Source organism: Typopeltis vanoorti, chromosome 17 (assembly GCF_054136105.1).
Source record: "Typopeltis vanoorti isolate ZY-2024b chromosome 17, IOZ_Tvanoo_1.0, whole genome shotgun sequence".
Classification (NCBI taxonomy): Eukaryota; Metazoa; Arthropoda; class Arachnida; order Uropygi; family Thelyphonidae; genus Typopeltis; species Typopeltis vanoorti.
This window is the reverse complement of record NC_143565.1, coordinates 19,869,326-19,893,268: the sequence shown is the minus strand read 5'-3', so window position 1 is coordinate 19,893,268 and position 23,943 is coordinate 19,869,326. Positions and strand designations below refer to the sequence as shown.

The 23,943-nt window shown below is 37.8% G+C and overlaps 1 protein-coding gene across 4 annotated transcripts in view; it reads right to left on the bottom strand.

Annotated features, from left to right (window-relative positions):
• Positions 1 to 23,943, bottom strand: part of LOC150097209 (lysosomal alpha-glucosidase-like) — a 284,573-nt gene that overhangs the window by 242,442 nt on the left and 18,188 nt on the right. For all 4 annotated transcript variants that reach the window (XM_090407697.1, XM_090407698.1, XM_090407699.1 and 1 more), the window contains exon 2: positions 2,613 to 2,767. In XM_090407697.1, coding sequence (XP_090263823.1) covers positions 2,613 to 2,767 — 155 coding nt within the window. The remainder of the gene's footprint in view (positions 1 to 2,612; positions 2,768 to 23,943) is intronic.

Below are 23,943 nucleotides of genomic sequence, written 5' to 3'. Positions count from 1 at the left end.
GTGAGTAGTGGTTTCTTTGCATGGAGGGTGGTTGAGCTGTGGAATGCATTGCCTGATAGAGTGGTGAGGGCGAGAACGGTCAATGAGTTTAAGGAGTGGTATGATAGATTTTGTGTTTCTTAGGGAGAACCTCCCCTTGATGAGTCTTGACAGACTTTATGTTCTTAGGAAGGACCTCCCACGATGAGTCTTTTGACTCCATGGAGGCCTGAATAATAATAATAATAATAATAATAATAATAATAATAATAATAATAATTATCCTAAGACTAAATGGAGTCAAAGACTCATCCAGGAGGTCCAGTTCTTCATCATATTGTTTAAACACTATTATTTTTACGGCTATTTTGCCTGCTTTTGTTTAGGAGTGCCCCTTTTTAATGTCATTGGCTTTTTACTCAAGATTTCTTACGGTATTGCAGATGTATTTTTAGAGACAAATATATGTAGCATAATAGAAGAAAATTTGCACATACTTTTTCTTGGATATTGTTGCCTGTCTTCTTTCTGCAGTGTGCATACTTCTGCTGTTATGGTATTGAAAGGGGAGTGGGGGGGGTTGGCAATGTGGGAGAATTAATTTGAAAAAACACAGTTTTTTTATATAATATATACATATATTATATTTAAGGCAGAGCGCTTTTTTGTAGGGTGGGAAAAGATGAAAAAGGGGGCTGAAATTAGAAACTGTTTATTTCAAAGAGACTTAATGCTTTTGATTTAATAAGGTCAGTCTTAGCAGGAACCATTTTTGGTTACAATCTTCAATCCATGTAGAAAAAAGTCTCTCTAATTCAATCATTATAATACTTTGATTTCGAGTAGTCTGTATGCATGATGAACTTGAAGCAGCCTTACCCTTTATCTTTGTATTCAGCAGCTTTGCTTAAATTTGCTCTTATAGTTGATTCAGCCATTTTGTGTTTTTGTCCTATCTTTGCTCTAGACTCTCCTTGTTAATCTTTCTTTATTATTTCAAGTTTTCTTCCAATGAGATTACTTTTCGACTCTTTTTCACACTTCCACTTTTTTGTTCACTAATTCTTTTACTCATGATTAAACGTTGGGAAAATACTTTAAAATAAAAAAGTAAGGAAAACAATTGCAAAGGAGGCACAAGACACGATCAGCAAAATGCTATGTAATTAGCAGACAACATAACTTCTGGCAGTAGATTTGGAACATAGTATACATGGAAATACGTAACATAGTACAGTACAGTACTATATGCCATTAAAAATAACTTTGTAAATTTAAAAATAACTTAAAATATAATTTCTTGATATCTTTAATTTATTAACTTTGTACCATGTTTTAAATCAGTAACTAAATTATTTCATCCCGGTGAGTGATTTTTTAAAATAGTCATAAAAAATGTATAGAGAGGAAATTTTTAAAATGTGTAACATTTATTTTTGAGATGTATATAGGCACACTAATTGAATTTTAGAGATGCACTACTCAAATTTGGGTATAGAAAAAAATGATACACTAATCGAAAACGCATTAATCAAGATATTGCTGTACATTTCATAGTCACTACCTTCTACATTGTCAGTTCAGGTCTATAGCAACATCCACCTAAGTATTTCATTCTATTCACTTCTGTCTCACACAATACTGACTCAAAACTACTATTTCTCATTTGCATGGGCATAACTCCTTTTCTATCATGAACAGCACTCTACTTCACTTTTTGCCTTTTCTATCTTCACAAAAAATTGGGCGATTGGAGGAAAAGTAGTAGGGGATAGTTAATAAATAACTCTATTTTCTTTTTTCTTTTTTTGAATCCCAATAACATTAAAAAGAGGTGTGTCGTATTTAGTTTAAATTAATGGCAACATTTTTAAGAGCTATTTCTCACTATAAAAAGAAGTGCATCTGCTTACATAAAAATACATTAATCGGACAGACATTTTTTGATGGATGTAGTATTGGATGAAGTCTAACTAATTTACCAACTCAAGAAACTGATTTTGGAACAAACTAGTTCCAAACTGTTACCATTTTAATAAAATTCCATGGATTTTAGCACGGGAAGCCTGTGGGATAATGAACAGATAGTGCATGATTATCTGCTGAAATTTCTAAAGACTTCAAAAAGTCAAAAGTTAAGTAGAAGAGACAGTGAGAGTAGAAGTGCAGTAGAGGACTCTCCCACAATGAGTCCTTGAACTCTTTGGAGATATTCCACAATAATAATAATAATAGTAATTAATTCCTGCAGCAAGTCTTTTAACTCCATGAGACTTGGTTATAATAATAATAAGTACTCCTGCTAGTATTTGTCTAGCGTACAATAATAAGACAAGATAATAACTGGATGTTATCTAGAGGTTAGCTAATATTTAGCCCTTAGCAATGGCTCAAGTCATTATTAGAAATTGTCATCATAGCCAGACATATAAGGTCAAAGTTCTACACAAGCAGAATCCACAGCACATGAAAGATGATAAAAAAAAGGGTTGGGGGGGAGGTATAAGTTTAGTTTGAAATTGAATTGCTATGGTACCAGTCTCTTAAAACTGTTTCAAATGGGAAACTGGATTATGAACATATATTATAATTTTTTTTCATCTAAAACTTTCAAGTTAACAATTTATACTTACACTGATACTCCTGTTTTCTTTCTAAAAATTTGAAGATTTCCTTGACAGTCTAATAATGCATTATACACGGGCGGTATATAAGTTTCTGTGTTAGCAATTGTTTTATTCACATCAGGCACAGGAACTTCATATCTGTCATTAAGAAGATCTGTTATCTTAAAAAAAAAAATGCATAAAAATCGTGTTATGCAAAAATGCTTTTGCAATTATGAAAATTATCTTGATACATACATAACAATAAATATATTGTATCCTTTTAATCATATTAACCACCCAACTGGCCACACAGATCAAAATATCAAAAATATGTGTTTCATAGCGAGAGACCGTTTACATTTGAATGACGAAGGACGTGGGCATCTGGAGAGATTGCTGTTCTGAAAGAGTCAGTGTGTCCCAGGGAGGATGATAGCAGGGGTGGCCTCTTGTGGGAATGGATACTTGGGAGAAATGAGACGATGTCAGGTAACACTGAGCCCAGTGGAGTCTAGAAGGGATAACGCTGGGTATAGAAACAATGCCATTTATATGCTTTATACTAATGCCAGGAGTAGCCGGAATAAGGGAGAGGAACTGGTGGTGCAGATAGCATCAGCCTGGCCAAAAATTATTGGGATCACTGAGACGTGGTTGACAGAAGGGGATATAATAACAGGAATAGAAGTCGTTGGGTATAGCATTTTTCGTCAGGATAGGAGGAGAAAGCGTGGTGGTGGGGTACTGCATATGATAAGTGATGACCTATGTCCTCTAAGAGTGGAGGCTTTGGAAGGAAGTGAGACAAATGATTTTGAGAGCATATGGTGTGAGGTAGAGGTAGGCAAGACAGCATATTTAGTTGGGTGTTGCTACAGACCAAGGAGCACGGAGGATGGGGATGAGGAGATGTTTAGACAGCTAAGTTTGGCAAGTGCAAGAAGAATGATTGTTATGGGAGATTTTAACTACAGTAGTATAAATTGGAGAGAGGAAGATGCATGTAGCAATAGTGGAATGGAATTTCTAGAATTCATGAGGGACAAATGTCTTAGGCAACATGTAACAGAGGGAACAAGAGGTTCAAGAGTTTTAGATTTGGTTATAGCATCAGAAGAGTTAATAATAACTGAGATGACATCTCTCCCACTAGTTGGAGAGAGAGTAACATATGGTTTTGACTTGGAAAATGAATAGACATGCAGGAGTATCAGAGACGAGAACTTATGTGGAATTATAATGCAGGTGATTATAATAGTCTTAGACGTCAACTTCAGGAAGTTTCATGGAGGCAGGAATTGGAAGGCTGGGATATCGTTAGGGCATGGGAAATTGTGAAAGAATATTTGTTAGCAGCAATGGTAAGTTGTATACCACGAGTGAAGAAGAGGACACAATTTGGAGTAAAGTGGATGACAAACAATATTAAACAGCAATTGCATGCGAAAAAGAGGCTATGGAAGAGATATAAGGAGACAGGTCAAGAGAGGATGCGTGAAGAATATAAGACACAGGCCAGAAGAGTGACTAGTGTGGTAAGGAAAGCGAAACTGGAATATGAGAGGAGATTGGCTCTAAGATCCAAAGAAAATCCTAGGGAATTTTTTAGCTATGTGGCCAGTAGGAGGAGAAATGACTGTGGAAGAATGATATTGTGGGATAAAAATGGGAATAGAGTGACTGATGCAGAGGACATAGTGGAATTGTTCAATGACCACTTTATTGCAGTATTTCATCCTGGAGGAGTCAGTGTTAATGCTAGAGGGATAGGGCAGGTTCAAGGTTTAGAGGTACAGGAGGAGAGTGTGTTTCAGATACTGAGAACTCTGGATGTCAATAAAGCTTTTGGACTGGATGGTATTTCACCACGAGTTTTGAGAGAATGTGCTAGGGAACTGACAGTGCCTTTAACCTGGCTTTTCAATGAAAGTCTGGCTTCGGCAAAGGTGCCCAGGGAATGGAAGGAAGGTAAGATAGTGCCATTGCATAAGGGTGGTAACAGACTGGAAGTGTTTAATTATAGACCAGTCTGTGTGTCATCAGTAGTTGTTAAGATCTTGGAGAAAGTAGTGAGGGACCGTATACAGCACTGGGCAGATGAGGGTAATGTTATCTGTGAGAGTCAACATGGATTTGTGAAAGGGCGCTCTTGTTTTAGCAATATGCTAGCCTTTTATAATAAAGTTACAAGAACATTAGATGAAGGAAAGGCATACACTGCAATTTTCCTAGACTTAGCAAAGGCATTTGACAGGGTGCCACATGATAAGCTGATATTTAAGTTGCAACACATGGGTCTGGATGTCAGATTGGTCAACTGGATTCAGGATTGGCTGTCTGATAGGTATCAGAGAGTTGTGTATGGTGGAGCAGTTTCAAGGAGACAGAAGGTTACAAGTTGGGTCACACAGGGCTCAGTACTAGGACCTATATTGTTTAACCTTTATATCAATGACGTTGCCAGTGGATTGCAAGGGGATATTCAGTTGTTTGCAGATGATGTGAAGCTGCGAAGGATTATTAGTAATAGTGCAGATGTGGTAGCCCTGCAAGAGGATTTGAATAAGCTAGATAGATGGGCAAATGAATGGAGGTGTCAATTTAATGCAGCAAAATGTAAGGTCTTGAGGTTTGGGAAACATCGATGGGATGCTGCATACTCTATGGGAGGAGTTATACTGGAGGAAGTTGGGGAGACAAGAGATCTGGGGTTGATGATTGATAGAAACCTGAAGTTTAGGGGACATATTGCAAAGGTGGTGAAGGTAACACAGAGGATTGCTGCTATTATGAGAAGGACACTGACCTGCAGAGATAAGAGGGTTATCATTCCGTTGTATAAGTCTCTGATCAGACCACACTTGGATTATTGTTCTCAGATTTGGTCCCCCAGGATTTCAAGGGGATAAATTAACTGTGGAAAAGATACAAAGACGGATGACAAAGATGGTCTCAGAACTGTACAAGGATAGTTATGAGAATCGGCTGAGGGAATGTGGATTGCAGAGTTTGGCGAATAGAAGAAGGAGAGGTGATATGATTGAGACTTTTAAACTGTTGAGAGGTGGTTACAGGGTTGACACTGGGGAGTTCTTTCACTTGGTTGAACAGCAGGAAGGAATGATGACAACAGGCCATACCTGGAAGTTACGAAAGGAAACTGTGAGCAAGAGGGTGAGTAGTGGTTTCTCTGCATGGAGGGTGGTTGAGCCGTGGAATGCATTGCCTGATAGAGTGGTGAGGGCAAGAATGGTCAATGAGTTTAAGGAGTGGTATGATAGATTTTGTGTTTCTTAGGGAGAACCTCCCCTTGATGAGTCTTGACAGACTTTATGTTCTTAGGAAGGACCTCCTACAATAAGTCTTTTGACTCCATGGAGGCCTGAATAATAATAATAATAATAATAATAATATCCACATAATTTTTTCTATAATATCCAAAGATTATATTGACTTCAATGGACACTTTTCATCCAATCATGGACATAGTATCCAATTTGCATCTAATTATGGATGTACATCCAGGCCAGTACAGTGGTTAAATTAAAACACCATACAATTTATATTTATATAGGCACTCCATGGAGTCAAAAGACTCATCAAGGGAAACCCCCTCTATTCATTAACACAACACCTATCATACATCTTTTTAAACCCATTTGCTGTTGGGGGTGCTCACAACCACCTCTGGCAATCCATTTCACTCATTCACCACTCTTTAAGTAAAGAACCTAGTCTTCGCACCCTCACTAACCACACACTTAGACAACTTCCAAGTGTGACCCCTTGTTTTCCCTCTACTCCCCATGTACTGAAAAATTTCTTGTATTAATCTTATAGAATCCCTTTAGTAACTTATAAGTTTCTATTATATCCCCTCTCATCTGCCTGTCAGCTAAACTCTGCAATCCACACACCCTCAATCTATTCTCATAAGAAACATTCCACAGACCTTTCACCAGCTTGGTCACTCGTCTCTGAATCCTCTGCCTCCCAATCCCTAAGAAATGCAAGTGACCAAATCTATGCACAGATTATTATTATTAACGTTATTATCATGGACTACAAAGGCTTAAGTTTTGCCATTTTTAACTGGAAATTAACTGGAAAACAAAGGAAAAACAGCAGAAAATTTTATTTTTTCAGGAAGGAAAAAAAAAATTTCAATGCCATTGACACCATATAAATGTATATTCAGGGGCCATTTCTTTCATTCAATTGCCAGATACAGAATTGCAATCTTCCAAACAAAAAGACAAGATAGGCAAGAGTTATATAAGTATACTCTGCCATTTACTGATCAGTTTATACCCTATCCATCTGTACTCATTTTACATTGCTTTGAAAACCATCCAACTATTTTCAACCACATCAGGAAACTAATTAAATCAGCCAGATGTATTCTTAATTTTTATATATACTGCATTTAAAATGCATTTTGAAGTGCTAAGGAGAGATCATATAACAGCAATATACTAGGAATACTCTCATTAAGAATATTTATTTAAACAAAACTGAGTGATTTGTTGCCCTCCATCTAGCAGCATTATCAAGGTGAATATGTACATTACTACACAAGTATCAAATCTAAGGAAAACCACAGAAAAATTTATGCTTTTAAAGATATAATTCAGAGTTAAGAGTAAACTATAAACTATACTGATGCATGTCAAAATTTGTGATACATAGTATATTTGTTTGTATAGCTATGTGAGTTATCTAGTTGGAGAGAGTGACCATATGGTGTTGACTTGGAAAATGAATAGACATGCAGGAGTATCAAAGAGACGGGAACTTATGTGGAATTATAAGGCAGGTGATTATAATAGTCTTAGACGTCAACTTCGGGAAGTTTCATGGAGGCAGGAATTGGAAGGCCGGGATATCACTAGTGCATGGGAAATTGTGAAAGAATATTTGTTATCAGCAATGGTAAGTTGTATACCACGAGTGAAGAAGAGGACGCAATTTGGAGTAAAGTGGATGACAAACAATATTAAACAGCAATTGCATGTGAAAAAGAGGCTATGGAAGAGATATAAGGAGACAGGTGAAGAGAGGATGCATGAAGAATATAAGACACAGGCCAGAAGAGTGACTAGTGTGGTAAGAAAAGCGAAACTGGAATATGAAAGGAGATTGGCTCTAAGATCCAAAGAAAATCCTAGGGAATTTTTTAGCTATGTGGCCAGTAGGAGGAGAAATGACTGTGGAAGAATGATATTGTGGGATAAAAATGGGAATAGAGTGACTGATGCAGAGGACATAGTGGAATTGTTCAATGACCACTTTATTGCAGTATTTCATCCTGGAGGAGTCAGTGTTAATGCTAGAGGGATAGGGCAGGTTCGAGGTCTGGAGGTACAGGAGGAGAGTGTGTTTCAGATACTGAGAACTCTGGATGTCAGTAAAGCTGTGGGACTGTATGGTATTTCACCACGAGTTTTGAGAGAATGTGCTTGGGAACTGACAGTGCCTTTAACCTGGCTTTTCAATGAAAGTCTGGCTTCGGCAAAGGTGCCCAGGGAATGGAAGGAAGGTAAGATAGTGCCATTGCATAAGGGTGGTAACAGACTGGAAGTGTTTAATTATAGACCAGTCTGTGTGTCATCAGTAGTTGTTAAGATCTTGGAGAAAGTAGTGAGGGACCGTATACAGCACTGGGCAGATGAGGGTAATGTTATCTGTGAGAGTCAACATGGATTTGTGAAAGGGCGCTCTTGTTTTAGCAATATGCTAGCCTTTTATAATAAAGTTACAAGAACATTAGATGAAGGAAAGGCATACACTGCAATTTTCCTAGACTTAGCAAAGGCATTTGACAGGGTGCCACATGATAAGCTGATATTTAAGTTGCAGCACATGGGTCTGGATGTCAGATTGGTCAACTGGATTCAGGATTGGCTGTCTGATAGGTATCAGAGAGTTGTGTATGGTGGAGCAGTTTCCAGGAGGCAGAGGGTTACAAGTGGGGTCCCACAGGGCTCAGTACTAGGACCTATATTGTTTAACCTTTATATCAATGACATAGCCAGTGGATTGCAGGGGGATATTCAGTAGTTTGCGGATGATGCGAAGCTGGGAAGGATTATTAGTAATAGTGCAGATGTGGTAGCCCTGAAAGAGGATTTAAATAAGCTAGATAGATGGGCAAATGAATGGGGATGTCGGTTTAATGCAGCAAGATGTAAGGTTTTGAAGGTTTGGGAAACATCGATGGGATGCTGCATACTCTATGGGAGGAGTTATACTGGAGGAAGTAGGGGAGACAAGAGATCTGGGGTTGATGATTGATAGAAACCTGAAGTTTAGGGGACATATTGCAAAGGTGGTGAAGGTAACACAGAGGATTGCTGCTATTATGAGAAGGACACTGACCTGCAGAGATAAGAGGGTTATCATTCCGTTGTATAAGTCTCTGATCAGACCACACTTGGACTATTGTTCTCAGATTTGGTCCCCAGGATTTGAAAGGGATAAATTAACTGTGGAAAGGATACAAAGACGGATGACAAAGATGGTTTCAGGACTGTACAAGGATAGTTATGAGGATCGGCTGAGAGAATGTGGATTGCAGAGTTTGGTTGATAGAAGAAGGAGAGGTGATATGATTGAGACTTTTAAACTGTTGAGAGGTGGTTACAGGGTTGACACTGGGGAGTTCTTTCGCTTGGTTGAACAGCGGGAGGAAGTGATGACAAGAGGCCATCCCTGGAAGTTACGAAAGGAAACTGTGAGCAAGAGGGTAAGGAGTGGTTTCTTTGTGTGGAGGGTGGTTGAGCCGTGGAATGCATTGCCTGATGGAGTGGTGGGAGCAAGAACGGTCAGTGAGTTTAAAGAGTGGTATGATAGACTTTGTGTTTCTCAGGGGGGGGACCTCCCCTCGATGAGTCTTGACAGACTTTATGTCTTAGGAAGGACCTCCCTCGATGAGTCTTTTGACTCCTTGGAGGCCTGAATAATAATAATAATAATCTGTTAGTGTGATAAAGATCTGATGTACTGAAAAAATGGATTTTGCAGTATACAATATCTTTCCTGAATTTTGCAACTTTTTTTGAAGTCTGACCCATGTTAAGCTTAGCTGCAGAAATGGTGGATTTTATAAACACCATAATATTTCTAAAATGGAATATCTGAAATGGAATACTGAAGATTACAAGAAGTTGTGAAGTATCTTAACTGGTTTTTGAGAGACTAATGCCCACATTTTGTAGTAAAGAAGCTATGCATTATGACATCCCACTGAAATATAGGGAAAAAAAAAACGCATAATTTTTGACTACAAGAAGATTTACTCAGTCTCTCTATCTAAGTGAAATGGCACAATAGCAGTTTTTTTATATACAATTTATAGACAGCTATTTTAAGGTAACTTTTATGAATGAAATTTTTGTAAAGAAAGTAATACTCTTTTCTTCTTATCACTTCTTTAATTATTGTCATTCTTATTCTTCTACTTTAGTATATTTCAAACTTACATAGAAGCATGAGGACTGATTTAGACACAAAGACCACACTCTTATCACTCTTTTAGGCATAGCAATTGCTTCTGACAATTATTATTATTATATATAAGGTGCCTCCATGGAGTCAAAAGACTCATCATGGAAGACCCAACATTGACATACTAACCATTATTCACACAATACCTGCCATACTTCCCCTTAAACTATACTGATGAAGCATTCACAACCACCTCTGGCAATGCATTCCACACATTTACAACCCTCCAAGCAAAAAATCTAGTCCTAACACCCTTGTTAAGCACACTCTTACACAATCTCCAGGGATGACCCCTCGTTCTCTCCCTTCTTGCACTGGTCTTAAAAAGGTTATCAGTATCACTCCTATAAATCCCTTTTATAGGATATTTATATGGTGTAATTTATATGCCTTTATCATATCTCCTCTCCTACGTCTATCAACTAGTTTTTGAAGCCCACAGACCATCAATCTATCCTCGTAAGAGACATCCCACAGGCCAGCAACAATTTTCGTAACCTGCCTCTGAATCCTCTCCACCATTTCCACATCACCAAGAAATCTAGGTGACCAGATCTGTGCACAATAGTCCAAATGAGGTCTTATTAATGCTTTATAAAGTGGGACAATCACTTCCTCATCCCTGCTTGTCAGTGTTCTTCAATAATCATGTAATCTGATGTGAAGTTTTGGCAACCTTTGCAATATGCCCTCGAAACTTAAGTTCTCTGTCCACAATAACTCCCAAGTCCCTAGCCTCATCAACTTCCTGCAGTTCAATTCCATCAATATAGTAAACAACATGTGATCTTATCCTTCCGAAGTGCATCACCTTACACTTGGCAACATTAAACTGGCAGCCATTTAGTTTAGCCCAAACCATCAGCCTATTTAAGTCATCCTGCAAGATATCCACATCATCTGAATTAATTGCTCTTCCCAGTTTTGCATCATCAGCAAACAAGTTGATATCGCCTTTCAAAGTATTCCCAATATCATTGATGTACAAATTAAATAATAGAGGACCAAGCACTGAGCCCTGAAGCACACCACTAGTCACCTGCCTTCCACTGGACTCCGCTCCACCATAAAGTGGAGCGGAGTCCAGTGGAACTATTTGTTGAATAGTTCCACTATTGTTGAATAGTTCCACCAGTGGAATTATTAAACTACTCTTTAATATCTATCCACTAGCCACCCTCTAATCCAAATCACTAGCCTCAGATCCATACCCATTTGCACCAATTTATGCAATATAGTTCCATGCGGAATCTTGTCAAATGCCTTTTGCAAAGTCCAACAGGATCACTGAAAAAGGATTTCCTTTATCCAACTCCATTGTTACTTCATTATAGAAAGTGAGCAAATTGCTAAGGTAAGATTTACCCTTCACAAAACCATGCCCCTTATAAAGTATCATACTGCTGTCCACCCAGTCCTGAATTCTAATTTTTATCAATTTCTCCAGAAACTTAATCACCACTCCCAATATACTGATTTGTCTATAATTTGCTACCTCAGTCCTCCAGTCCCCCTTATGTAGTGGAATAATTTTTCCCTCTTTGCACTCAATCAGGACTTTACCAGAACTGAGGCTTAAATTAAACAGCCAAATTAGAAGAGGTGCTAATTCTCTTGTGCATTCCCTTAAAACATGGGCCAATATGCCATCTAACCCAAGGGCAGTATTAGCATTAAGGTTCTGTAATATACTAAGCACCTCAAATTCTTCTATCACTAGACTCTCATCAGTCAATGACATGTCCAGCACTGCAATATCACAATCCAGATGGTACACTTTTGCAAAATGATCACTAAGCAACTCAACTACAGGTATCCCTTGCTTAATGCGGTTTTGCTTAATGCAGGATTTGATTAACGCGCCGAAATTAATTGCAGCAGTCCCTTGATATATGCGGCAAGAGTTTTGATTAACGCGCCTTTAACCCTGCGGAGCTCGCAGCTGCTCTGACAGATACATGCAAAATGTTTAATATAAATATTCTTAAATTCAGTGTATAGCTTGGAGGTCATGAGTAGCTGTGCATTCATATGTTACGAGTGATATTGTGCACTGTTTTTTGCTGTCAGTTTGGTTTAACATATGTTATGTAAAGGTTTGTGATATTTGACAGTAAATTATATCTGAGAGATACCGCGACCTACAATGTCAGTATAGTATGGTTTAGTTTTTTTTTTTTTTAATTCTTTGTTCAATAATTTCTAGATTGTAACTGAAAATAAATAAACCATTATGTATTACTGAAATAGAGAGCCAAAGGCTTATTTATCATACATGTCCTCTAGGAGATGTGCTTTACATTATGCAAAATACTAAGGAAAGTGAACTGGAGCTTACTCCACCTTTACTACGAATTGCCCATAAGGTTGCTTATGCTTGCATCCACCTGATACTTTCAGTTTCTATATATTCAGCATGAAACTCTTGTAGTTTCTATATTTGGCTATGAAATAATGTTGGATTCAACATCCACTGTACCATCATGTATTATATTTGCAGTGTTTTTTTCTTTATGTTTTATTGCTTGTTTGCCGAGGTCTGGAGAGTCATTTTGCTTGTTATCGTAGAATTTATGCCGATAAGAAAAAAAACTAAAACTGTTCAACCGACTCTTGATAACTTCTTTTGATAAAAAAAATTGCAGTAAATAATGTAGGTACAACTATTTATTAAACATTTACTTTTCATACATTTTTTATCTTTCCTAAAAGAGTACCATATAAAACGAATTATTAATACAGTAATCGATCAGGGACGAATTGTAATTTTTACCATTGATTATTAGATTTGATTAACACAATTTTGATATATGCGGTAACATTGAGGGATTAATTAACCGCGTTAATCGAGGGATACCTGTATTTGATTAGCTTCTGTAATTTCCTTACCATCAACATTTTTTAAAGTCATCCTTCCAAAGTTATTCCTCCTTTTACTTGCCACATAGCGAAAGAACTCCTTAGGATTTTTTTTTTGGACTCATCAGCTAGCTTCCTCTTATAATTAGCTTTGGCCTTCCTTACTAAGCAGGTTACCCTTCTTGCCTGTATCTTGTACTGCTCATGGGAATGGTCATCACCTTTTTCTTTATATTTATACCACAACTTTCTCTTTATCTGCAACTCTCTCTTAATAATATTATTCATCCATCTTACTCCTACTTGATTCCCCCTCCTGACTTTGAGAATACAATCAGATACAGCTTTCATTAAATACTCTTTGATAATATCCCATGCACCATCAATATCTCTCCCCTTAAAATTCTCATGCCATAGCACTTTTGAAAGCTGACTTCTCAGCTTGTCATAATCACCAGCCTTGTAATTCCACATATAACCCTTCTTAACAGAATATTCAGCACATAATACAATCTCCCAAGTCAAGACGTCACAATCACTTTCCCCAAGTGGAGACAGTGTATCTAAATTACTTACTGATATGTTCTCCAATGCTATGACCAGATCTAACACTCTCAAATCTGTTGTCCCTTCCATTACATGCTGTCTCAGGTAGTTATCTCTTAACAATTGTATAAACTCCAATTCCTTTGTTCCTTGAGACCATTCCTTCTCCCAATCTATGTCCCCATAGTTAAAATCGCCCATAATAATTACACATCCTCCACTCATCTTACTAATTTTCCAATGCATGCCATCTACATTCTCCCTTATATCCCTTGGATTATAGCAGCAACCAATTACATATTTCATCCTGTTGATTTCTATCTCACACCAAACAGCCTCAAATGAACTAACCTCTACATGCCTGTCACCTACAGGCACTTCTACCATTTTCGGCTTTAACACTGTGTCTATCATTAGTAAAACTTCTCCCCCCCCATTCTGCCCTCTCTATCCTCTTTCTGAAGATACTATATCCCTTACATTCAATCCCTATGACTAAATCATTCTAGTTAATCAAGTCTCACTAATTCCTATAATTTTGGCCAAGTAGAACTAAGTAATGATAAAAATTCATCACATTTATTTCGAATACTTTGGGCATTAGTATACATAAACTGCAATACTCCTTTCCCCCGATAATCATACGATGTGTGAATTAGCCCATTCTGAATACCATTAAAATTCTGAGTACAATGATTCCCCATATCACAGTTATTATTGACCTTAGTACTATTTACAGCTACTTTCCTGTCATTATTTCCGACAACCATCCTCGCACCCTCCCCTTCTAATAACCTTCATTTCCCTGGTCTAAAACCTGCATATGTTCATTAAACAATAACTTCTGTAAAAGCTTACTCCTGTACTTATACAAATACAGATCATCCTCGGCATATAATTCTTTTCTCCCATAAAACTCCTCCCATATATCCACATATCCCACCCCTCTTTTCCTACACATCCTAGCTAACATTTCATTCATCATCAATGCCCTTCTTCTCATTTCTCAACTATCATATCTGGGCAACACACTGACAATTCTAACACTCTTACTCTTAAATTCAGCAATCTCTAACATCTCCCTTAAATCACTTGCCACATGATTTACGGTGTTTCCCAAATCAATCGTCCCAACCATTAAAATCATTTCATCTACACTATCACCTCTCTTTACAGCTCCAGTTACACACTCTACCATACCTCTTGTACAATATTCTTTAAAGACATCTCCGGTATTTATTTTATGAATCATTGAATCCCCTATTATTATTTTCTTAACCTTACCCATCACCTTAACCTTTCTCTGTCTATCCATCTCTACCAATTTCATCCTTTCCATTTTCTTATCCAACACCCCAACCTCACTCTGTGCCATCTGCAGTGAGCTCCAGAGCGTCCTAAATCTCCCTAAAATCTCATTACCGCACTTTCGTTCTTCACTCATCACAGAATCATTCACATTTACATGCACATTGTGGCTTATGTTTTCACATATCATTTCTTCAATTAGTTGACATTTCCCACATATATATAAATCCTCCTTAACTTCATACTACATGTTTTTCTGAAAGCCTGAGGTATACATTAAACAAACATAGCATTGAACGTTCTTTCTAAACACCATATCCTTGAGTACTGGTGGACGAGAAAAAAGAGATGCACTAACAGTTACTCCATTTATCAAATTTTGTTTACATTCGCTACAGTCCTTTGCACTGCTTTGCTCTGCTAAACGTTGGCTCTGTAATTCCTTGTGCACAATCAGTCTCATCAACATCTAAAATAGCATCCTTAAGCCTGGAAGTCATCTTCTTTTTATCATCAAGTTTTTTCTTTTTGCTAGACGTTGACTCTGTAATTCCTTCTGCACAATCAGTCTTACCTACATCTAAAATAGCATCCCTAGACCTGGAGGTCCTCTTCTTTTTACCATCAACTCATAAAAAGTAGAAGGATTTTTCCTCCTTCAAACTCAGGTTTTTCATCCTGCAAAGCAGGCAATAAAATATACATTTTTCTGAGATAATGTTCTTCTCACTAACAGCTAGTCCATAGTTCTGAAAAATTAACATTGAAGAATGTTATTATTTATTATTAACAAATACCTCCTGTATTCAGAATCTCATCAAGAGGGGAGTAAGAGTGGAAAGATCTAACAAGTTTGATATCAGTCATAATATATATGGTGAGTGCACAGAGATTGATTCAATGTCTGTGCGCTTGCCACCACATCCTGCAATGCACTCCACTCACCAACTACTTTACATAAAAAAATTTATGCCTTATTCTCTTATATACCATATCTTCACACAGTTTCCTTATTTTTTCCCCTTCTTTAATTGTTTGAAAATATCCCAAGTAGCTGGTAAGGTCCTTGTTAACAATTTATGTTTCAGTCATATCACCCCTTCCACTGCCTATTTATCCCTCCTCCTCCTCTTTTCACATATTAGACCTAATGGCCTGTTACATTTGTATTAGGCATGGCCTATTACGATTTGAAACCATGACCGTTTCGAGGATAAGGTGGTTAGCCCCATGCCTCCTGGTGTGTCCTATGTCTGTAAATGCATGTGTTCACGGAACTGGTTTGTCTGTTCTGGAGGGAAAAAACCGAGTTTCCAGGTGAAAAAAAAACCCTACCTCCATATGAGACCGGCTAACTCACCTTTAGTCGAAAGAGATCAGATGAAGATTCCTCGAATCTTGGACAGGAATTGAACCCAGATCTTTCCAACCAAAGAGCTTCGTCTATACCGACTGAGATATGGAGGCTCTGCCTATTTATCAAATTCTACAAATTACATTCACTCAATCATAGTTGATATTCCATAGCTGATATTCCACAAACTTGATACTGCTTTTGTTATCTACTTCTGATCCTTTTCCAAGGTTTGCTCATCTCCAAGAAATCTAACTGACCAAATATGCACAGAGTATTCTAAGATGTGATCTAATCAGACCTTTGTACAATGGAATGACCACCTCCTTAATCTTTACTCCTCAATGTTCTTACTACAGTATCATTCCTTTGTCCTGTTTTCACTACTTTTGCAATATGTTCTTTGAACTTCAGGACATCTAGGAATCTTCATTACCTCAAGATCCCTTGCTTCCTCCACTTCCTGTAACACAATATGCCATGCACAGCATTACATTTCAAGTTCTGCATTGCACAACTTTGCATTTATTACAGTTGAACTTGCATCTTCACTACCAGTAGCACACTCAGGATTTACTGCATGTACTACTGGTACACTGACGATTTGGTCGTATGCGATGCATAGTGATACACGCTATGCATCACATATGACCTATGACTGAACATCTGTAATGATTGCTAATTCATAAGTAGTATAGAAATAGAAGACACGGCACACAGGCCCGGCTCGAGGCAGGGGCAGAATGGGCGAATGCCGCAAGCAGAAAAGTAAAAGGACAGAAAACTTACAGAGTTTATCTTACAATTATACTGGAGGCAGAAAATATTTTTAAAAAAAAATTAAATTGGATATATCGTATATTTCAAAAATATTAAATTTATATATATATATTTATAAAGATAATTATATTTTATTCTAATCATATAAGCTCGAAATAATTATATTTATTTTGATAATCCCCAGGACAGAAACATTTAGATCCAATTTCATTGAGAAAATTTGATTCTCTTATAAATAGAATATTTTTATTTAAGAAACAAAATTAATTGGAAAAATTTTATTTAGTAATTTAATATTTTAATATAAAAATTGATATATTAATAAATAATATAAATATGAAACTGAAGGGCGGGAAAAAAATCTTGCACACACTCAAAAATTTGCTCAGGCCGGCGCTGACGACACAACATAAAGTTTTTACAAAAAAAATAAATTTTAATTAGGAAAAGATTTTTGGATGAATGTCCAGAAAGGAAATTCCACTTGCTGTTTCTTTTTCTAATGTGAATTTAGTTGGTCCTTACCCATCTTTTCCATATAGCTAGTCTATCCAAATAATCCTGAAGCATCAGTACATCAGTCATGTATGAGCTTTTTTTTTGCAAACATCACTAACAATGTACAAACACACATAAAAAAAAAAGTAAGCATTTACCATGTCTAATTGTATCTTTACTGCACAATTGTTGAAGTCTAGTAACATCTTGAATTCTTATTTGAGGCTTGTCCATATAAGCCTTAAAAAAGTCTCAAATGAGGCTTGTACGGACAAACAGAACTTTCTGTGCACAGCAATCAACCAAAGCTTTTAATGAAGGCTGTTCCCAACTGACAACTCTCTTTCTTCGGGTAGTCTAGTGATGAAGAGTGCAAACACTATTTCCACTGAGCTATTCATGAAATCAATAATCTATATTCCTGAACTAAATTCGCATTAGAAAAAGAAACATCAAGTGGAATTTCCTTTCTGAACATTCATATCCAGTGGCACACCCAAAGGGAGGGCCAAGGGGCCCTGGTCACCCCAAAGAAAAAAGAAAAAACACTAGAAAATTTTCCAAAAATCTTTTCCTAATTAAAATTCTTTTTTTTTTTCATTTATGTTATGTTGTGTTGTGTTGTGTTGTATCTTCTATTTCTATACTACTTATGAATTAGTGATCATTACAGGTGCTCAGTCATAGGTCATATGCAATGCACATTGTGCATTCTCAAATCGTCTACTCAACTCGGCCCCCCCCCAAGATTAAATCCTGAGTGCACTACTGTTCATATCTAAAGGAACCCAGATGGATCACATACCATGTGTTCTAATTGACTATTTAAGAATACTGCATCAATTCTGTGTGCATTCTTGTATTTGTTTGCCTGTTGCCACCTCCATAGGCTTTGATGGGTGATCCTAAATAGTTAATTGCCTTTCCGACCTAAAGGGAAATCGATTATGTCTTTATTGTGCCTGTGTGGCTGTAGCCATGATTCTGAAAACAGCAGAGTGACTAGTTTCTCAAAAAGTGAGATATCATGGGTGTTTAATCAGTAGAAAAATAACTTACTTGCTTAGACAAGAGGCTAACTGTGGTCCTGAGACAGTTTGTCAGGAACGAGATCGCTTCAATTGAGAAGGCTTGTACAGACAAACAGAACTTTCTGTGCGCAGTAATCAACCAAAGCTTTTAATGAAGGCTTCTCATCCCCATATCTCACCGAACTATGCGCAGGAAATTGAAGAGGATCAGTTGCATGCCTTACGGAAAACACTGATTGCTGAGAAGTGAAAAGTTTGTTTACAGTAGCGTCAGGAACACCATCACTGGGTGTTTAATCAGTAGAAAAATAATCTACTTGCTTAGACAAGAGGCTAACTGTGGTCCTGAGACAGTTTGTCAGGAACGAGTTTGTCCTGACGCTACTGTAACACCATGATGGGACACTAGAAGACTGGAAAAACGTTATGTGGTCCGACACAGTGGCGCACCCAGGGAGGGGGGAAAGGGGGACTGACCCCCCCAAAAAAAGGGAAAAACACTAGAAAATTTTTCAAAAATCTTTTCCTAATTAAATTTTTTTTTTTTTTAATTTATATTGTGTCATGTGCCTTCTATTTCTTTCCTACTACTTATGAATTATCGGTCACATAAGGTGGGAATACCTATAGCTCTCGGGAATCACGCCCACTGTTGAACGCGAGGCGAACAAAATATTGCTCCGTCGGACCGAGCGCTACTTCGTTTGCCCGAGCCGGGCCAAAGGAGATCATGGGTATCATGTATTGGCGATCACTGCAGTTGCTCAGTCATAGGTCGTATGCAATGCGTAGTGTATATTCTCAAATCGTATACTGTACTTAACTCACCCCTTCTTTATCAGTCTTTATGTTCAAATTTCAAGAAAAAATTAAATTTTGGGAATCTTTTGGTCGATTTGTCCATCTAACAGGACAAAACAGGAATGCTCCAAACCCCCCCCCCCACAAAAAAAAAAAAAATTCATAGCAGATATTACTGGCTCCTGATCTATCATTGACTGTCTTGAATTCGCTCCACCCTTTCAAAGACCCAGTATCGCCGTCATCTCATTATCTCTTTAAAGAATTCATTTATTTGCAGAACTCGTTTAACATCCCTGCATTTTCAATATTTACACGAAATGATCATATTTGTGTTTCATTATTTTTGACCAGATGGCAATTAGTTTTCTGATAGTTTTTTTTTTAATTGTAAATCACCACACAAATTATAAAATTGCATAAATTGCGCCATGCATGCTTTTATAACTATTGACAGCGTATAACATTATTTGTTCCCCGAGTTTTTAGAATTTGAAAATTTTTCATTATCATTGTTCTTTCAGAAAAAGTAACCGAACGATTAGCGAATCTGAGCAAGATAATCAAGGCCTCTTATTACATCATTTGGAAGAACACTTTCGTGGAGACCGGACCTTAAAAACCCAGTCATGCACGCATGACTGGGTTTTTAAGGTCCCGCTAAGAAAAGAATTTTTCATGCCTTTTGCCAAACGAGGTTGAGATAATGAATCTCTCGAATGGATTTTGCACGGTTTTCCCTCTCGGAAAGTCGGTTTTTCCTTCTACAGAACATGAAAACCTCTCTGAGAAGACGGTACAGACTTAACGTAAGAGCCAACGTAGCTCAGTTGGTATAGACGAGCCCTTTGGTTGGAAAGACCAGGGTTCGAATCCCATTTATAACCGTTTAGTCAAATGGTGAGTTAGCCGATCTCAAATGGAGGGTTTTCTCCCGAAAACGCTAGTTTTTTGTCGCTAAACTGGGAAAACCGGCCAGGAGAACACACGCAACTAACAGGGGGGAATGCATTATTACCAATCACGTCATATTGGTTTCATAACATCAGTGGCGCACCCATGGGGAGGAGGGGTTCTTCTCCCCCCCCAAAGAAAAAGGAAATAAACACTAGAAAATTTTCCAAAAATCTTTTCCTAATTAAAATTCATTTTTTTTTTAATTTATGTTGTGTCGTGTCTTCTATTTCTATGCTACTTATGAATTAGCGATCATTGCAGATGCTCAGTCATAACTCGTATGCGATGCGTAGTGTGTATTCTCAAATCGTCTACTCAACTCCCCCCCCCCCCCCGAAGATTAAATCCTGAGTGCGCTACTGCATAACATGGTACCGTACTGCCCGTATATGACTCAGCCGTAATACAATATCATCATTCGCTAAATAAATAAAAAGACCTAACGTAGAAAACAGTGATAATTGTTGACAACTCCTTAATTTCAACATATGTTACTGCTTTATTCATTCGAGAACATGGATGAATAAGCGACAGAAAGAACAAGAAAATCAAAAACAACAATAGCAGCGATTCGTTAATTGCTGATTTCTGATACAGTGTGTCTATATAATAATCAATTGTAAAAGTTATCTTTAATTTACATTGAACTGTTTGTTCACTTAGTAAGCAAAACACAACACAGGGGACGCTATTTCGTTTCAGTTGGAAAGACTTGGATTCGAATCCCGTCTAGAACCTTTATCATTTAACCTTTTCAATTGAAAGTAGGTCAGCCGGTCTCATATGGTGGTGGAGGGTTTTTCCATCCAGCAACTATAGGGATCCCAAATACATTGAAAAAAAAAAAAAAATACGGGATACTTATGATTGAGGGTGAAAGTTTAGTATGCCCATCCATCACATATGCCAGTCTTACAAAATGATTCTAACTTTCCAAGTGTGTGCGTGGTAAGGTTTACTATGCACACACTTTACTAAGTATAAGTAAACAAATAGTAAATCCAGTTGTTAGGCTGCATATTTTCATTAAGTCACTTTAAGTTGCATTCAAATGGTTTTTTGCTTACTATTCTTTTTGTTACATTCTATTCTATTTGTAATGGAAATTATAACTCATCGATTTTGTTATTCAGTCTTGAACTCTAAAATACAGGACAAAAAGCTGTCCCGAAGAGTTTTCTCGGGACAATGGGACGCAGTAGCCAATAAACTGGACGATCCCGTATTTTACGGGACGTCTGGGATCCCTAAGCAACTAGGCAAACCGACCATGGGAGACCATGCGATTTATGCACAAAAATGTACAGTATATTTAGCCATAACTAACCACTTTATTCTAAAATTACGATTACGAAAACCAATCCGGGAAGGTCGTAGGTCCTAAAGGCTTATTAAGAAACAAAAAAAAAATAAAAATAAATAAAAAATCAGCTAACGTCTTTTATTCCCGTATAGGGAGTAGGCGGGGCTGTTCCCTATCTAACTTATGGAGATTGAGTGGGCAGTTCAATCTCCACTGGTACCCGATCAGAGATAGCTGGCCCAAGGCTATCACTAATTAAGCGACACGCAGTGAAGAAAGACGGCTCAACAAGTGCCGCCATCTCGTGGTCTCTAACCCTAACACAATATATTTTATGTCTGAAATAGTGTGGGTTCTACGGTCGATTTTTTTGAGTTTACGGGACGAAAAACCAGTGTTTCCGGGAGAAAAAACTCGCTTGCCCGTTCCAGAGATCGACTAACTCGGGAACTGACTTGATTTGAAACCAGGAAGTCTTCCTTCGTGAGGTCAAGTGCCGTTGTGTGTAAACGCCGTATCCACTGAACTACACAGGCTCACCCTATTATTATTATTATTATTATTCACACAACTGAAACACAGCCATTAAAACAAAAGTAGTAGTAATAATAATAATAATAATAATAATAAGCTAACGCCTTTTATTGCCTTATAACATAACATCACTGGCCGGAAGGGTGAAGCAAGATGCTTTTTTATTCCCCACTGTCTGATAGAGGCGAATTGAACAAGAAAAATTTATGAGCTATGGAAGCACGGAGATTACTCGTGGTTGCTTGTATTTAAGATGACTTTACGGCCTCTTGTTTTTGAAGAGATCAGTTTCGTCATAACTTGCAGCATGTTTCACTAGTTCGTTGAGGTGTGTAGAGATCTTGAAGAAGAATTTTACCGCTGTAGATTGCAGGAAGGAGTAGATTTAGGGGATGTTTGTATCTCTATGCAGTTGGACGTTTCTTACAAACCATGGTGCCTTTAGTATCATGCGCTAACATTTGTTTTGCACTCTCTGTAGCTTGAGGATGTTGGTGTTGGATGTGTGGCTTCAGGATAGAGATGCATATGTAATTATGGGACGTATTATCAGCTGGTAGAGGAGTACTTTGATTCTGGTATTTAGCTTGCTGTTCCTGTTTATTAGAGGGTAGAGTTGTGCGATGGCTTTAGATGCCTTAGCGCATGAGGCTTTGATGTGTGGGCTGAAGGTTAATCTTTTGTCCAGTATTACCCCGAGATATTTTGTTTCTGTTTGCCAGGGAATTTTGGTGTTGAACAGGTAGGTCACACTTGGGAGATACCGATCTTCTGGTGAAAAGCATCGCAATACTCTTTTGGGGATTTACTTGTAATCTTCATTTGGAGAACCATTGTTCTAGTTTTAGTAGATTTTCTTGCAGTTTTTTGGTGACGAGATGTGGCTGTAGAGATCTGCTAGTATTGCTGTATCCCTCTGCATAGAGGGCTAAGATGGATGACATTGGATTGTGCGAGATGTCTGTCATATATTTCGAGAATAAGATCGGTGCCAGTAGGGAACTTTGGGGAAATCCCGCTGAGATCCGTTGGTGGACTGAAACTGTTTATTGCCTTAGGCGAGGTCTTTAAACTCTATCTACCTTTGAAGACTGAGTGGGGATGTCTATCACTAATTAAAGGCAGCCACTCCTTTGGCCCCAAAGGTGGCATCTGTGCATATATCCGCTCTGACATATCCTGCTGGAGAGCACCCAACCAGAATCGCCCAACTTTGACCTTCTTTGGTTGAAAATATCCCTTCCCCCACTCAGTCAAATTCATCTGCTGTCTCTATCGCTTTCCTAATACCACCAACCACTCTGAGCTCTTTAATTTCCTCTCCTTAAAACTTGATTTTTTCCAGTCCCACTCTCCTAACAGTGAAATCATCCTCCTAGGAGATTTTAATGCCCACAACACTAACTGGCATTCCTCTTCCAGTTGTACAAATCCTGCAGACAGAGATGCTGAAACATTTGCGATCACTAACGACCTTACCAGTGGTGCACCCAGAGGGGGGGGGAGAAGGGGCCTGGGCATCCCCCAAAGAAAAAGAAAAAAAAAACACTAAAAAATTTTCCAAAAATATTTTCCTAATTAAAAAAATTCATTTCTTTTTTATTTATGTTGTGTCGTGTCTTCTATTTCTATACAACTTATGAATTAGCGATCATTGCAGATGCTCAGTCATAGGTCGTATGCAATGCGTAGTGTGTATTCTCAAATGGTCTGCTCAACTCGGGGCCCCCAAGATTAAATCCTGACTGTGCTACTGGACTTATACAAATTGTTCACAAGCCGACCAGAATACCAGATAATCAGAACCACTTTGCAAAAACCCTAGATATCTCTTCCTTATCAATGACCCTTCCAAATGCAGTGAATGTAGTGAGCCCT